Here is an 18,813-nt window from a genome sequence, read left to right on the forward strand (position 1 = left end):
TATAGCATGCATTTTTCTAAGATACTCTCATTAAAAAAATTACATAAAATGGGGCTGGGGATGTTGCTTAAGTGGTAGCGCACTCGCCTAGCATACGTGAGGCACTGGGTTCGATTCTTAGCACCATGTAAAAATAAAGATATTGAGTCCACCTAAAAAAACTAAAAAATAAATATTTTTTTAAAAATTACATAAAAACATGGAATCTGGGCTGGGGATGAAGCTCAGTGGTAGAGTGTTTGCCTAGCAAGCATAAGCTTTGATCCACAGCACCATAAAACAAAACATGGAGTCTGATATCCATAGGTCAATTCATCAACAGCTAAAATACTGAAAGTACCTGGAAGGCGCAGTAGTACCCACAAGGTCAAAGTAGATCATACTGGAGGAGAAGGCAAGGAAGAATGCTTATGAATATTGGCATAAACTCGCTATAACATGTAACTTAAGCTGGGCAGTGGCACACACCTGTCGTTCCTATTAGTCAGGAGGCTAAGGCTGGAGGAACACAATAACCCATGGCACATAGTAAGTACTTAGTAAGTACTTGTTTTTTTTTTTTTTTTTTTTTTTAAAGAGAGAGAGAGAGAGAGAGAGAGAGAATTTTTTAATACTCATTTTTCAGTTCCTGGCGGACACAACATCCTTGCCTATATGTGGTGCTGAGGATTGAATCCGGGCCTCACGCATGCCAGGCGAGCGCGTCACCGCCTGAGCCACATCCCCAGCCCCATTAGTAAGTACTTGTTAATGAATGAATGCTGGTCTTAGCAATCAATACAACTTTCAGATGAAAAAACAAATTACTTCTTTAAGGAAAACTTTTAAGTTTTACATTTAAAATTACTAATTTTTTAAAGTCATTCTTTGTGTGTGTGTGTGACCATGTATTAAATCCAGGCAAGGCACTCTACTACTGAGCCATATTCCCTGACCTTTTTATATTTTTGCTGGTCTCAAACTGTATTCCCAGTGTAGCTGGGAATACAGGCGTGCTCCATGGCACCCTGCTCACATTGAGGATTTTTATTTTGGGGTATTTTTTGGTATCGGAAATTGAACCCAGGGGAGCTTAACCACTGAGCCATATCCCCTTCCCTTTTTGTATTTAAAAACAGGGTCTCATTAACTTAGGGCCTAAGTTGTTGAGGCTGTCTTTGAATTTGCGATACTCCTATCTCAATCTCCCAAGCCACTGATGACAGGTGTGTACCACCACAACTGACTCACATTGGTTTTTATTTGCTGATGATTTAAAAAATAACATTTCTGAGCAAGATTCAGGGAGCAGGGTTCGGTGGCCCATGTGTGTATCCCCAGCTACCTGGCAGGCAAAGGCAAGAAAATCACAAGTTTGAGGCCAGCCTCAGCAACTTAATAAGATCCTGTCTCAAAATTAAATATAAAAAGGACTGAGACGTACCTCAATGGTAAAACACTCAGGGGTTCAACCCCTAATACTGCAAAAGTATTTTTTTCTAAAAATAGCAGTGAACTCTCCTTAACTTTCTCCATTCAGCATTCATTGATCAAATACTTCTCACCCCTTTCTATTTCTTCCTCTGCTTAACTCCAATAAATTTCATCATTCCAATACTATTACAGTAAGAGGGAAAAAGTTAACACATCTAAGAAATTTTACAGATTATATTATTTGAATATATACCTTTATTTTTATTCTGAAAGAAAAAAGCTTAAAGGATAACACATTTCCAAAATGTTTTAATTCTGTATGTCAGAGCAAAACACTAAATCCTTTTAAAAGGTTCCTTAATGAGTAAGGATAGTCAGACTAAAGAGGATTTTACTAAGTCATCTGGTTTTGCTTCCTGCACTCATTACATTTCACAAAATATTCCTAAAGATGAAGAATTTGTAAATGTGCTTGGTGTTTGCGGTTAACTACCTGTACACAACTTTTTTTTTTTTTGTCCCAAGATCTTGTTTATTACCATGTGTTTGCTCTGTGTTCAGGATCCTATATCTTCCAAATGACACATTTATAACTCCATCCTCCCTTTTTATTACCTCAGAGAACACATTAGTTTCCACAGACTTGTTAAAGGGCAATTTATAAAACTGGAAAAATCTCTTAAAAAAGATCTAGAGAGCACAAGCCCTCTAATCCCATCTACTCAGGAGCCTAAGGCAGGAGGATGACTAGCTCAAAGCCAGCCTGGTCAATTTAGTGACACTCTGACTCAAAAATAAAACAAAACTAGGGGTTCAGGGAAAACTGAAGAATAGTTCCTATTTTTAGGTAATAAGCATTTATTGAGAATCGCTGTTCAGAATAAACACGATCATGAAATTGATTAAATAAATACAAGACTATGAAAATCAATGTGCTTCAACAAGTCTTCAACAAGATTTCCAGACCTCCTGCTTTGTTTGGAGTAATTGATCACTGCTACCACGTATCAACAGCCAATCTAAATAATAGGTCAAAGATTTCAGATTTGCAAAAGAAAGAGAACAAAAGTGATTATAAATTAAATACGATTGGGGCTGGGGTTGTGGCTCAGCAGTAGAGCACTCGCCTAGCAAACGCAAGGCCCTGGGTTCAATCCTCAGCACCACATAAAAATAAATAAAATAAAGGTATTGTGTCCAACTACAACTAAAAAATCAATATTTCAAAAAAAATTAAATAAGGCAGACCATAAGTAAAGTGTTTAATGAAGATGTATGATGAGTACATGGAAGGAAGTTCATTATACAACTCCCTACTTTTATGTTTGAAAAAATAAACATTGTTCTGAGATTGGGGATTAAACTGAGAAGTGCTTTACCACTGAGATACATTCCCAGTCCTCTTTACTTAACTTTTTTCATTTTAAGACAAATTCTCACTAAACTGCTAAGGAGGGTTTCAAACTTAAAATCCCCCTCAGCTTCCCAAGTAGCTGGGATTTTTTTTATAGGTATGTGCCACCATGTCCAGGTAAAAATTTTTATTAAATGAGTTAAAAATGATTCCTCTCTGATTGACTTCATAATATAGAATAAGAATTTTAAAATAGCTAATTGTGATTCAATTTGAGAGAGAAGACATTAACACTACCATTAATTCATTTAACAGACAGACCTGCTGACCAAACTCAACCACAAAGACTAAATCAAAACAAAACTGTGTGCCTGTGGATCACTTCCATAAGCCTGAAGTATATTATCTTAACTATATAAAATGAATGATATAAGATTATTCAAATGATAGAAAAGGGTTACTTGGGAGGGCATAGAAATAGCCGGATGCGGGGTTGGGATTGTGGCTCAGCGGTAGAGCATGGGTGGGACCCGGGTTCGATCTTCAGCACCACATAAAAATAAAAAGGCACTGTGTTGTGTCCATCTACACCTAAAAAATAAAAAAAAGAAATAGCTGGATGCAGTGGCACATATCTATAATCCCAGGGACTCAAGAGGCTGAAGCAGGAGGATTACAAATTTGAGGATAGCCTCGATTACTTAATGAGACACTGTCTCAAAATAAAAAATAAAAAGAGGTGAGGATGTGGGCTGGGGCTGCAGCTGCAGCTCAGTGGTAGAGCACTTGCTAGCACATATGAGGCACTGGTTTGATCCTCAGCACCACATAAAAAAATAAATAAAGGTACTGTGTCCATTACAACTAAAAATTTAAATTAAAAAAAAAAAGAGCTGGGGATGAAACTCAGTTGTGCAAGTTCAATCTCCAGTATCAAAAAAACCCCACACAAAACAATAAAGGACATACTACTTCAGGTTGAATAGTTCATAGTATTCATGTGCCTATTTGCTAAAAACACTCTAAATTACTCAGGACCTGGTTTTAAAAGTTTAATAGTAAAGCCTGAATTATTCATTGGGAAGCTTTTAATGTACTTCTAACTTCCTAGACACCAAAAGCATTTTTGGTTGGGCAGTCTCTAAAACTACTTGTTGAAGGGGCTGGGTGCAGTGTTGCATACCTATAATCCCAGAGGCTTAGGAGGCTAAGATGGGAGGATCCTGAGTTCAAAGCTAGCCTCAGCAAAAGTGAGGTGCTAAATAACTCAGTGAGACTCTGTCTCTAAATAAAATTCAAAATAGGGCTGGGACTGTGGCTCAGTGGCCGAGTGCTCCTGGGTTCAATCCCTGGTACCCCAAAAATGAATAAATAAAAAATAAGGATAGTTGTTAAAGAGGGCATATTTTGGTAACAGATTAGAAAAAAAATTAAACACAACAAATCTGATTAAGAGGACACAATATACTTCAAAGCCAAATGTGGCAAGACCTGGGTTATTTAGCATGTTACCTATAAGGAATTTCTAAAAAAAATGGTTGTAATACAAATTAAGAAAAAAAAAAATCAAGCCAAAAATCTTGGTTAATGCCAAGAAATCTGTTAAGTAATATCAAGATATCCAAAAACAATTATTTTGGGGGAAGAATTATTTAAGTCTAGAGAATCTATAAGTTAATTTCTCATATTTGCATGTACTGGACTGGCTCTAGCTCAGCAGTTCCTTCGACACAGAACTTACAACCATATTTGCATGTATAATCACTACTGTTATATTTTTTAAATACATTTTTAGATGGTGAAGAACCTTTATTTTATTCATTCATTTATATATGGTGCTGAGAACTGAACCCAATGCCTCACAAGCACTCTACCACTGAGCTACAACCCCAGCCCCCTACTGTCATATTTTGATAAGCAATTCAACAACACCAAGATACTCTCCAGCTCCTTATCAGGTGAAAGATAAGAGGTTTGCCATTAGTAACGGTTCATTTTTGAAACAAAGCTAGGTTTTGAAACATTTATTTATTTATTTATTTATTTGTTTGTTTAGTGCTCTATTTTTGAATGGCTCAAACATTCATTGAATACAAGGAATAGACCCTGTTTTAGATGTAGGGGATATTGCACTGAATAAAACACTAGCCCTACTGGTAAAAACTTACATTTTAGTGGCAGGTTGAAAAACTTCTGCGCAAATCTACTACTTTTTCGGGGCAGGGACAGAAGGCAGTACTAAGGATTAGATCCCTGGGGTGCTTAATCACATGAGTCACATCCCCTGCTCTTTTAAGACAGTTCTTGCTAAATTGCTGATGCTGGCTTCAAACTTGCAACCCTTCTGCTTCAGCCTCACCTTCCAGACCTGCTGGGACTATAGGCGTGTGCCACCACACCCAACAGATCTACTTCTTCTTTTTTCTTTTTTTTTTAAAGAGAGAGTGGAGAGAGAGAGAGAGTGAGAGAGAACTTTTTAATATTCATTTTTTTAGTTTTTCGGCAGGCACAACATTCCTGCCTGTATGTGGTGCTGAGGATCGAACCCAGGCGGCACGCATGCCAGGCGAGCGCGCCACCGCTTGAGCCACATCCCCAGCCCAGATCTACTTCTTAATATTTCTTCTGCTTCTGTATATTTTCACGGCTCCTTTACATACTTATTACCCAACAGATAGCAGTTTTAAAATTCAGAGTTGTATGTACCAAACAATTTGTAGACCATGCATTACAGGAAAGTTATAGGAACAATAAAAGGAGTTTCAATTAATAAAAGCCACACTCTGGATAAAACCCAGAACCTACTGAGGCACCATAACACCAATTCAGAACTTTGATAACTACTACTCACAAATTTAATCACCTGAAAAATACAGATAAAATTTTAATGATGACATTGAAATGTCAAAGTCCCTAATGCTGTGCCTAAGTATTTTCTAATCAGTTCTTTTAAAACTCCCCTATTACTGAGCAGCAGAATCTCTAAAACAAAACTATATGGAAAACACCTATATTTAAAATATGTGAAATTCTAGTTAAATAGGAGAAACTGGCCTATTCCCAACTTCTCAGTTGCATGAAAAAAAAAATTTAAGTATGTAGATTTAAGTAAACCTAAAATACCTTTGGGTATAAAATACTGTGATTTTTCTGACTATGACATTTGACCTCAACAGCTCAGGAAGACTGAGGCAGGAAGATCATAAGTTCAAAGCCAGCCTCAGCAAAAAGTAAGGGACTAAGCAACTCAGTGAGACCCCTGTCTCTAAATAAAAATACAAAATAAGGCTGATGATGTGTCTCAGTGGTCAAGTGCCCCTGAGTTCAATCCTTGGTATCAGAGAGAGAGAGAAAAATTTGACAATTCAATTTATTTGAGCCTTAATTTCTGCTGATTCTGAACCAGATACTGCTGGAAGTGGAAGATCCAAGAAATAAAGTTAAGAGAGTTAACAAATATCCTTTAGTTTTAAAAACAAAGAAAAAGGTCAGGTGCAGTGGCTCACTCCTATAATCCCAGTGACTTGGAGGCTGAAGCAGGAGGACCACAAATTTGAGGATAACCTTACCAACCTTAGTGAGACTCAGTCTCAAAAAAAGACTGGGTTTCACAATGGTGAAACACCAGCCAGGCGTGGTGGCACATACCTGTAATCCCAGTGGCTTGGGAGACTAAGATAGGAGGATCTCAAGTTCAAAGCCAGCCTCAGCAAAAAGCAAGGTACAACCCAACTCAGTGAGACCCTGTCTCTAAATAAAATAGGCCTGGGGATGTTGCTCAGTGGTCGAGTGCCCCTGAGTTCAATCCCATCCCTGATACAACACAAAAAAGGTAAAACATCACTTTACAGTGGTAACATGGTTAAAAACAAACAAAACAAAAAAAGAGAAAGAAAAAGCATTATATAATCAACAATTAGAATTCTTTTCAGGGGGCTGGGGGTGTGGCTCAAGCGGTAGCGCGCTCTCCTGGCATGTGTGTGGCCCAGGTTCGATCCTCAGCACCACGTACAAACAAAGATGCTGTGTCTGCCGAAAACTTAAATAAATATTAAAATTAAAAAAAAAAAAAAGAATTCTTTTCAATTAAATTTCTTTCATTCTTCATCTAACATGTGAAAAGAAAATAAATAAGGCTGCGGATGTAGCTGAGTGGTAGAACACCTGCCTAGCGCATAAAAGGCCTTGGTTTGATTCCCAGCACTGAAGGAAAAAAAGAAAAAAAAGGAAAGTGGTATCTTCAATTCAAAGAAGGGTGAAATACTAGACTGTGTCACCAAAAAGCATTTTCCTATAGGATTTCGGTGCTAAAGAAAGAATAGCTCCGCAATTATAAGCCATTAATACAGAAGATGAAAAGTTAATAACAGCCCCTTTTAGTAATAAGGTCACAAGGAATCACAGCATCAATGATTTTCAAATTCTTACGGACACCATGCTAAAACTCCAAAGTCTCATAAAAATTCTTTAGCTCATCCTCAAAACTCTCTTCCTGAGAAGGTCACACCTACTTAATTCCAACCTTATATAAGACAATCTCTTTCTATCAGGCTAGCAAGAGTTTTCCTTCCCAGTTTACTCTGCAGGTGCCTTTAAAGTGCTTTTCTTCTTTTTGGCAGTGCTGGGCTTGAACCCAGGGCCTCATACATGGTAGGCAAGTGCCTTACAATTCAGCTGCACCCTACCTATAAGAGCTTTTCTTAACTGCTTATCATATAATACAAAGGACTTCAGTTTTAAGCCTCATCTCCATGTTCTATGCCATAAGAAAAATGGTTCCAATTAAGACGGTGGTTTCTTTTTTTTTTTTTTAAATCATGGAGTTTAAGATCCATATTTCTGAGACGGTAAAAATTTTTTAAAAAATATTGTATACTTTATAATTCATCAGTAATTTTTTTTATACTAGGGATTAAACCCAGGGGCACTTAACCACTGAGCCACATCCCCAGTCCTTTTTGTATTTTATTTAGAAACAGGATCTCACTGAGTTGCTTAGGACCTCGATAAATTGCTGAGACTGGCTTTGAAGTCGTGAACCTCCTGCCTCAGGCTTCCAAACCAAGGGATACAGGCATGTACCACCATGCCCGGTCATCAGTAAGTTTTATAAAAAGGAAAGTCCAAGAACAAGCATTTATCCTCTTTATTTACATGATGAATGATTAATGATTAAAAATTCCCAACAAAACAGAAAACATGCAAGAGGAAACTCAGATCCGAAAACTTGAGTTTGAAGGAAGGGCACAAATGCCACCAGTTATTAAAGCTGAGTGGTAAATATTAGGTCCATGGGTGCTCATTATACTATTCTATCTGCCTTATGTTTGAAATGTCTCAATAATAAAAACACTGCAAATGTTTAAAAAAAAAAAAAATTAGGGTTTGGTTCCAGTTCCACTTTACATCAACAGACTTGAATGATTTTAAGTTACTTAATTACCATTAAGGCTAATTTCTCATCTGTAAACTGCAGATAATATGTCACAGAAATCTTTTAAGAAATAACTGAGGGCTGGCATTGCAGCTTAATAGTAGTATCTTGCCTAACATGCAGGACTCCCTGGGTTCACACACAAAAGAGGCATTATGTACATTTTGAGATGTAAAGCATAACAGATTTTTTTTTTAATCATTACTATAAGTCCAAATCTTGCTATGGTTGACTTTAGAATATAAGGGAAAAGGGAAAAAAAATAAATTCTGATATTTTGTTAATCTCATTCTTTAAATTATCTGAAGAGATAATTTAGCCATTAAATAAAATTACTTTGTTAGATTTTATAAAACAATAAGTATGAAGAATCTCAGAATATACAGATAATTATAATTAATCATAGATTTCAAAAGTATTACACAATAGTAGAAAATACTTTAATTTTGGAAACTTGAGTAGATAAAAACTTTTCTGTCCATTACTATCTGCCATAGTTCATATACACATGCTCAGAAACCAGATTTCTTACTCTGTAGTATTCTACTTAAAAGCATTTTAGGCTCATAGTTTCAATTGTCTTCCCAATTAGGAAATGACAGAAGTGTTTGTTTTGCATATGTCCTTATCTTTTCTGTTTGAAGTATGTCCTTTTAAATTTAAATCTTCCTCTGAAAGAAGAAACCACTCATTTAGACATCTTTAGCTAGGGGAACTCACTGCTTCTGAAAAGGTAAGCTGGAAATCTTTTCTTCATTTGACTCATTTCTGGCAAATGAGAAATAAAGCCAATTTGAGTTTTATCCCTTACTAGCTCCCCACTACCACTGAGTGCATGTGTAAAGGGAAGCAACTCAATATCATTTCAACCAAATCCAAAAGTTAGGCAATCAATTCCTGTTCCATTTTAAAAGATCCATCATTATGTGATTTATCTTCTGAATTTAAATGATGATACTCTTTGCTGGGCAAGATGGCGCAGACCTATAATCCCAGTGGCTCGAGAGGCTGAAGCAGGAGGATTGCAAGTTCAAACCCAGCCTCAGCAACTTAAGCAAGGCCCTAAGCAACTCAGCAAGACTGATTCAAAATACACACACACAAAAAAAGGAAGGGCTAGGGATGTGACCCAGGATAAGTGTCCCTGGGTTCAATCCCTGGTACCAAAAAAAAAGATGAAAATCTTAAGACCAATCATTGAATCTAAACTGAGCTTTCTATTAGGAGTCAGCAATACAGATGAATTTTAAGTGACAACGCTACTCTCAAGTTAACTGTATGAATGTAAGTATTTACTAACGTTTTTCTTACTGACTCCACAATATACATGGGCACAAATATTATTTTTCATTTCTGTTGATCGAACCTATGCATACACTAACCAAGCACTCTACTGAGCTGCATCTCCAGTCATTTCTTAATTTCATTTTCAGACATGGTCTTCCTAAGTTGCCTAGGATGGCCTTGAACTTGGGATCCTCCCGCTTTAACTTCCCAAGTAGTTGAGATTACAGGCATTCACCATAACACTCAGCTAATCTACACAAATCTTAACAAAAAATGTATACCACTCTGGGTAAAAATCTATTCTGTTTGCCAGGCATGACAGCGCATGCCTATATGACTCAAGAGGCTGAGGCAGTAAGATTCTAAGTTAGAGACCAGCCTCAGCAACTTAGCAAGGCCCTAAGTAACTTAGCAAAACCCTGTCTCAAAAAAAAAAAAAAAAAAAAGGGCTGGGATTGTGGTTCAGTGATTAAGTGCTCCCTGCCTCACCCCAAAAAATCTACTCTGTGTAATAGTAAAGGAAACTTTAAAAATCATCTATAGGGGCTGGGGCTGTTGCTCTGTGGTGCAGCACTCTCCTGGCACGCGTGAGGCACTGGGTTTGATCCTCACACCACATAAAAATAAAACAAAGATATTGTGTCCACCTACAACTAAAAACAAAAATTAAAAAAAAAAATCATCTATAGTGCTGGATGCAGTGGTGCACACCTGTAATCCCCACAACTCAGGAGGCTGAGACAGGAGAAATGGAGTTCAAAGTCAGCCTCAGCAATGGCAAGGTGCTAAGCAATTCAGTGAGATCCTTTCTCTAAATAAAAATACAAAACAGGGTTGGGGATGTGGTTCAGTAGCCAAGTGCACCTGAGTTCAATCCCTGGCACCAAAAAAAAAAAAAAATCATCTATAGTATTTCTGAACTAAAAGTACAAAAGTACAAATGCTGTATTATGCTAACTGCCTCTACTTTCCAATTAAGTGCTTTTAAAGAACTGTTCTGAAGAATGAAAAAACTTGTAAATATCAACCAACCTCTGTGAGCAAAACTATTATTACAGATATAAATTATCAATCCGAGGGGCTAGGGTTGTGGCTCAGTGGTAGAGTGCTCGCCTAGCATGTGTGAGGCCCTGGGTTCGACCCTCAGCATGACATATAAATAAATAAAATGAAGATATTGTGTCCAACTACAACTAAAAAATAAACATTTAAAAAAAATTTTAAAAATATTAAATTATTAATACGAATATAGACAATATAAGGAATGTAAATTCCTCTAACGACACTGTTAAAAAATTATTGCCTAATAATCTGACAAAAAAAAAAAAATGAGGGCTTTATCAAGTAGTTTGTTTTTGTAGCACACCAATTATCAAATGATAGATTTAATACGTACAGTTCCAGAAAGGACATCATGGGGGCAACAGTTGAGAAGATGACTCTTGCATACTCTGTCATCACTGAATTTGATTCGTTGACGTGTAGTATCTCCTGTAATATAGAAAAGTTAATAACATTCAAGGTTAGACAACTAGAAAGTATTTATTTTCTCAGAGCCCTGGTATCACTAACTTTTTATGTGTGGCTCTATTCACACACATTTATAAATCAGCTCAAGAGGGATTAGTTTTTTTTTTTTTTACATAACATCCTACAGAAAAACTATTTTAGACAACATGCAGTTGCGATATGTGTACTGCACATGTAATTCAAATAGTCAAAGTGGGAAAGCAATGCATTCTGTTAAACAGAGGACTTCAGAAAAGCATAGGATTTTAGAGCAGGAATGGACCTTAAAGATTATCAAGTCCAACTCCTTCATATTGCAGGTGAGGAAACTGAGGCTCCAAGAGGTTAAGCAACTTGCAACAGACCCACTAAGAGATTTTCTACTGGTATACAATGTTCTCTTCTTGACAGTAAGCACTGATTTATTTTGTAATTATTTACATTAATTGAAAAACATAAAAAGTAATCTTGCAAACATTGCATACACACTGCGAATCCCCACTGAACCCCAGACGCCATTTCTTCCACTATTTTGTTCCAGTTGAAGTGTCTCCCTTTTGCTGCCGGGAGGAGTTAGAGAGGGTAGAATAACGCGTTTAAGAGCGTACAAACCTGGAAGAAGGACTTACACACCAGTCAAACAAAGGCACATTGCCTAACTGAAATGTTAACTTTAATGCCTCCAAAGGTTCCATACCTCCAAGTTTATGTAGTCTCTGCTATATATTGCCAAACTGGGTACATTTAAATTCATTCTGTCTTCATTAAAACAATACACCTCCTAATCAACAGAAGCATCCAACCTGCTTATCGAATATGGCTATCAACTCAAAACTTTAAAGAATCTAAAAAAAAAAAAGGTAACTAGCTCTAATAACAAAATACAGATGTTAGTTACATTTTTTTTTTGGCTTAGAATCTCTTTGGAAAAATAAAAGAAATTCATAAGATGTTTCCTCTTTCTATATAGAATGATAAGCCCTAAGAAATGTAGGTGTTTTATTTTAGCCTTAAATTGATATCATCATTGATAAATGAAAACCTACTGGTGAATTACTGAAGCAAAAATTGTTAGTACTAAAAGAGACTGTAAATACCTAGGTAGTTCACATGATGCCTGGAGTACTTCATACACTTTTATCTAGGAAGTGATTCAATCATTTAAATTAATTTCTGTATTTTCACATGTGAAGTAACAAAGTTCAAACTTTATCCCTTCAAATGGTCTTATATTGAAGAGCGTAACTTAAATTCAATACTATGGGGTAAGATTTTGTTTAAATTGTTTTAATGTGGTTAAAAAGATTTAAAGATCATTCTAATTTGCAACCAGGGTATATACATTTTTAAGAACAATAATTTATAGTTAAAATAGTAGCTTCAGAGCAGTTCAACAGTAGGTTTTCTAAAGGCTAATTTCTAGTAGGTTATTTCTGACACGATTTGGAATAATCCATTTAGTGTTCACGCCTGCTACTATAGTAAAGGTTATTTTGATGGTCCGTTTTTCCTTTTAAACACAACTGCTTTTGTTCCACATTCATTAACACATCTGAAAAGTTAGTGATAACTCACGGCTCGGCGATTGCGGGGCCTTTCTGACACTCCCTTGCAGATTGAAGTAGGCAGGCATAGATACATTGAACCTTTACAAATGAAACAAGGGGCCAGATTGTTCAGTTTGTATAGAATAGACTCTGCCAGCAATTTCAATACAGCATCTAGAAGTACATGTTGACTGTAGAGATTCTTGTATATGAAAACAAAAGTGAACAAAATCAGGGTGTTTTATACTTTTGTGGTTTTTTGATTTTTAATAATAAACTGACTTCACAAGTGTGGAAGAATATGACTAACTGTAAGTAAAAGTCCAAGGCTGCACATTGGAAGTGGCCTTTGGGCCAACTGGGTTTTTTTTTTTAAATGTGTCTCTAAAAAGTATATTTCATCAAGACTGGCGAGTGTCTGCCTAAAGCTCATGTTGGAAGGACACTAAGATAAACTCACTCTAGAATGTAAATCTATAAATAGAGGCTTTTTCCTCCCTGGCATTTAAGAAAAACAAATTGTTTTTAAATCTATACCCTAATTATGTTAATGATTTTAAAGTTGATGAATTTTTTAAAGGGGGGGAACCCCAACCCTTACATATCTAGGGGTCTCCCTGCTACAAGTATCTAAGCTTTTTGGCAATACAACAGCAGTGTCATTTCAGTACTATGTTCAATTTTATGGCTCAAGGGTATAAGCTAGGCCTAGAATAAAATTAAGATTCACCAAAGTATTACTAATCAAACATTTCTTCTAGCACAGTGACTGTTTTTGCATAAGAAATCACATTAAATCTAATAATAAGATATATGTTCCTTAAAGATACTCTAGCAGATAAAGTATCAACAATTCCAAATACGAATATAGCAAGTGATAGCCCTGGTGAGCTTAAAAATTTAAATTAAAAAAAAAAATCAATCTTTTAAATGCCAAAAAGCATTTTAAAATAAATCCTCACTACAAATGAATGGGTGCTCCATAATCATTTGATAGCAAATGATGTGTTGTAGCAAACACAACAGATACAGTTATCAAATATTAGTCATTATACAAATCTCTAAAACAAAAAAAATCATAGAACTCCTAATAAATCGAGATACAGAAATACCAAGTACAACTAGCAAGTAAGGATCTGTTTACTGATATTTTTAAAGTTCTGTTTAAAGGACTTTTAAGGCTAAGATTTTTTAAATAATTTGGCTACATAACCATGCTGTATTTAATCAATTTATTTGGGCTTATGCAATGGAAGCATAATTTAACTAAATCAACAAAGAATTTTTAAAATAAAAATACTGGTAATTTTGATTTCTGTTATAGTATCTGGCCCAAACCATGTTTTTCAAAAAGAAAACTAGGTAAAAACAGCGCCCATTAAAAAATAATAATAACAATTTAAAAAAGGACAAATATGAACCAAATCTCCTTATAACATAAGAAATTAATTTTATAAATTTGATGTACTTCATCTTTCAGTTTTCTGGGCATATAATCATATGAAAATAATCTAAATTGTGTGAGCCAATTTTCCCAATAATTTTCCTCTCATATATTAAAAAAATAATACATAAATGGGGAAAAAGTGCCTTGGCACACTGATATTAGATCCAAATCACAGAATCAACCTAAGTGACACTATGCCTCCATGCTAGACAAGAGCTTAAGACAAACAGCTAAGACAAGCACCCTACCCATCATTTTGCTAGAGAATAGGACATATAAATAACAATAACACAGGTAGCTTGATTCAAGTGCCAAATGGGTGTTTCCAAAAGGTGAGATACCTTTAAAAAATTTTAAGACTAGAATGAGCAGCAAAGACATAATAAAGTTGAAAAGGCTTCATGCATTAAGTAGAAGCCAATATTTGAAAGATGGACAGGACTTAGAGCAAAGGAAAGAAGAAAGAGCATTCCACACTGGACTAATATTTTTGTCAAAGCTTACAGAGGCATGAAGGTTTGGTGAACAGCAAGTAAACAAAATCTGGTGTTGGCAAAGAGCTTCATGTAGGAAAATAGCAGTCAGGGCCAGAACAACATTTTGGGGGTAAAATTTGATGCCCTCTAATTTTTTTTAAAATAATGGAGCAAAAATTAGGTCAAGTTAGTTGAGTCAACAAGACTGCCTATAAGCACATGGAGGTCTTTTCTGCCCTATAACCACCACAATAATTCAGTAGGCTTTGTATATAACTACAATGCCAAGTTTTTCAAATTATAAATTTGATTTAGAACTTTGGCACGTGAACAGTTTTCCATTCGAAACACCGAAAGTCCTATTAATACTTCCTACCATGAAACTATCTTCAAAATTACAATTCATTTATTTCCCTTTTGCTAACCCCTTCATGGGTGTCATAAACTATAATCCTGATTTGAGATCACCCGAGACATAGGTTTACAATAAAAACTAGAATGCATATTGGTCGTCTCCAGGTCCTTCACTAATGTAACAGAGACCAAGGTGGACTGAAGCAGTTGATTTCACTCAGGGAATACAGACTGGCCACTCTAGATAGACAGCACCTGTCCAAACTATACTCAAAATCCTCTATCTGGGGCTGGGGATGTGGCTCAAGTGGTAGCGCGCTCGCCTGGCATGCGTGCGGCCCAGGTTCGATCCTCAGCACCACGTACAAACAAAGATGTTGTGTCCGCCAAGTACTAAAAAAAATAAATGTTAAAAAATTCTCTCTCTCTCTCCCTCTCTCTCTCACTCTTTCTTTCCAAAAAAATAAATAAATAAATAAAAAATCCTCTATCTGGAGGTCAAAATAGCCACATTATAATTCCCAACACTGCCTTTTATGGTCCTGCCTTTTCTGAAACTGACTTATACTTAAGTTTTAGTAGGAATACCTACTTAAACTTCAGCCTATGTGATGTCTCACATTGTACACGGTGCATGCTATTATCCCAATACCCACCCCTTCCCCACCAGTCCCACCCACCTTTTCCCTCCCAAACAATAAACCAAATCAACTTTCATAGATTTATGTGCTATTTTAAAAACATCAAAATTTTACTTTACCCATTCTGTCCGATGCTCCCTGTATTTTTTTAAGCTGTGAGTGGATGACCATGCTATGTGATCAACAACTGTGAAGGCTAAGCAAAAGTGAACTGAGTTTAGTATAATTTCAAAAGAACCTTAAAGTTTGTAATATTTGACATATTTAATGATATGCAGACTCCTATCTTACTGCATATTATCAGGCATTAATGGCAAGCAATTTATAAAAGCAATCCTTTTTTTTTGGTACAGAATTTAGCTTAGAGCTCAGTTTAAGGAAAACAAAGAGGGAAGAGAAAAGGCAACAGCACACAAGTAATAGATGCATCCCCACGTCTATAAATGGGGGCAGGAAGGGAGAAGCCCTCCCACATTTTCTAGTGTGGCAACCAAAGCCCTCCCAAAGATAGACTTGTCATATGTTACCACTGCCTTGGGACAGGCCAGGTCCCTTCTCTCTGACATAAGATCCATAACCCTCAGTGACAGGAAAGCTAGAGCTAGAAAGAGAAGTGATAAAATTGAAAATTTAAAGCTACTTTGTTTCCCCAACTCTTTGAATCCCCAAATCCCTTCTCTCTCATTATCATTTCATTTCATCCAATATAATCTGCAGAGTCCACATGATCATATGGGAACTACATAGAATCCAATGGCCAGTTTCTAGTCTACTCCAGGGCAGAAGTGACCCTAAGAAGTACACAAGTAAACTCTGTGTCTTCATGTGGAGCCAAGGTAAATGCAGGCGACTACTGCTGCATGGTGACTACTATACTCAGGAACCAATCTCATTACTTTTGCACTCTCCTCACACTTTCTCACCAACTCTAACTTTTCCCACCTACCTTTGTTGTTCCTTTAGAATTCACTTACACAAATCCTTTTATAAAAATTAACTTTGTTATATAAAAAAAGCTTATTACTCCTTTACTCCCAAGTTTCCTTGTTAAAAAATATACTCAGTTACACCCACTGCATATTTAAGCAGTTCTAAGTATAGGATTCAATATATATAATAAAAACTCATTGCCGTATCTTAATATAATCCCAAATGCTTTGAAAACATTTAACATGGCTTGATATGTTATACTTTTCAGACATATATTCATTATATAAGAAAAGAAAAAAGTTTTAACAGTCTGCCTTCCAACTATAATATCATTTCTTTTTGAACTTATAAAGTTGAACTGAGTAGCAGTAGCAGCTTTCCTTTCCTCCAGAAAATTGCAAACCCAAGGGGTACTACTATAAGCTCAGAAAGACAATCCCTCTTAATTCTTTGATTCACGATTTGTAATTACAAATAGGTACTAACATTATCCCACCTTAATCCCCATGATAAGTTCAAAAAAAATTTTAATGTCCACTTAAAAAAAAATTCCAAAACAAGTTCATTCTTGATGGATACGGTTAAAGACTAACATTTTGAAATCTAGCCCACCCATCTATGAAAATTTAATTCATGTAACAACATTTATAAAAGAATGAGACTGGGAAACAGTCTTGGTAGGAGAAAAAGGATCTTTAAGAACTAACAGAATGGTAATGACAGAAACGTGAGAATACAAATATTAATATAGCTATATTTGAAGATATAATTTCATCCCAGCCCCAAATCTGTCTTCTGTCATTATACAAGGAAAATCTTGGCAGCTAGCAGAGATCAATGTCTTCATACTGGAGGTGGAGAAAGAGTTAAGAGTAAGAGTTGCTTTAGGAAGGCTAACAGCATATTTCTATTCTTAGATATGAGAGACACTATAAAAACCTAAAATGTTGCTTTTCAGCAACTTTAGGAATTAAGTTAATTATAATTAAGTTATAAAAGTAGATTATACAAAATTTTAAATATATGTTATAAAAAGTTGCAGCCTGCTAAATTTTATATTTTGATACTTACTTACAGAGCTGCAATTCTGATACAGTAACACTCGCACTCTGGATATCGGGTGCCTTCTATCATCCAGAATTTTCTATACACAAAATTAGAAGTAATGAAAGCTATCTTTGGCTACGAGGAAATAGCTGAAAAGAATCAAAGAAAAAGTGATTGGCTGGCTTATCTATTAAAAAAAGACAAGTCCTCATTGGTTGGTTACAGCTATAAAAACCAACAAAACCATCCCCAAATCTAAAACCAACAAAGAAATAAGAGAAAAGAAATGTAAATATCAAAAAGACAAAGATAACAGACAACCTAATGATAAAGGAAGTCAAAATAAAAAACAGATGGCCATGAAGGAGACGTGAACCTTAAAACTAAAAAAACAACACAGCAGAAATACTGTGTCGCACTGGATACACACCAATTTCACAAGTATTTCCTCTGGAAAGGAATGAGACCATAAAGGGGAACATAAGGGACTTCATTTGTAATGCTTTATTCACTTTTTAAAATCTAACAGAAATAGTCAAAGCAAAATCTGTTTATTCATGTAGGTATTTGTCATTTGTACTTTGTAAAGTACTTTTTTCAAAACCAGATACCTACAACCAATATCACAGAATGTGTCAACTGAAAATAAACATAACTGTTTATGTGTAAATCTCTACTCCTCATTAGATTTTTGTGCCCTCTAAGATTATTTTATTATAGAACCAAAAAGGAAATAGAAGCAAATACATCCATAATTCCTAAAGAAAAGGAAAGAGATGACTAAAATAACTCAGCAACTTGGGTATACTAAGGGAAGTGTCCACTGCTATTAATAATTACTATACTCCTAAGTACTACAACCAATATATAAAACACCACTATGGAAAAGTACTCACTCTAACACCATGAGGCAAATTAAAGTATAACAGAGAAATTTCTCACAACACTAATTAATACATGATTTGTAGACTCTGAGATGTATCAACTGTTTTGTCCTGCACTGTTCCCCATGTACATAATGCAGTTCCTACTCTAGGGTTCTTTTCATACTCCCATGTGGAACTGGCTGGTAAAATCCTCCAGACCTGGTGACAGAATGAGTGACTCTCATGGACCAAAAACTAAAAGAGAGGTGAGAAATTAAGCTAAATGAGGTAATTTCACCCTAGAGGTCAAGAAGGACCTCTGGGACTGGGGATATAGCTCAGTTGATAGAGCACTTGCCTCACATGCACAAGGCCCTGGGCCCAATCCCCAACACCACAAAACAAAAAAGAAAAAAGAAGGACCTTTTCTCTAGAGTCTCCTAGATCTCTCTTTATCTCATAGGTTTATATTTCCAGCCAATCATTTCTATTTATGGGATCAATAGCT

General features: G+C 35.8%; 1 protein-coding gene across 5 annotated transcripts in view; it reads right to left on the reverse strand.

Moving 5' to 3' along the window:
• Nucleotides 1-18,813, reverse strand: part of Luc7l2 (LUC7 like 2, pre-mRNA splicing factor) — a 70,138-nt gene that overhangs the window by 43,426 nt on the left and 7,899 nt on the right. For 3 of the 5 annotated variants that reach the window (XM_076832754.1, XM_076832744.1, XM_076832763.1), the window contains one exon: nt 10,885-10,979. In XM_076832754.1, coding sequence (XP_076688869.1) covers nt 10,885-10,979 — 95 coding nt within the window. Of the gene's footprint in view, nt 1-10,884; nt 10,980-12,572; nt 12,644-15,581; nt 17,014-18,813 lie in introns of those variants that run through there. The other 2 variants (XM_076832748.1, XM_076832759.1) reach the window with 2 other exon arrangements.

Source organism: Callospermophilus lateralis, chromosome 1 (genome assembly GCF_048772815.1).
Source record: "Callospermophilus lateralis isolate mCalLat2 chromosome 1, mCalLat2.hap1, whole genome shotgun sequence".
NCBI lineage: Eukaryota > Metazoa > Chordata > Mammalia > Rodentia > Sciuridae > Callospermophilus > Callospermophilus lateralis.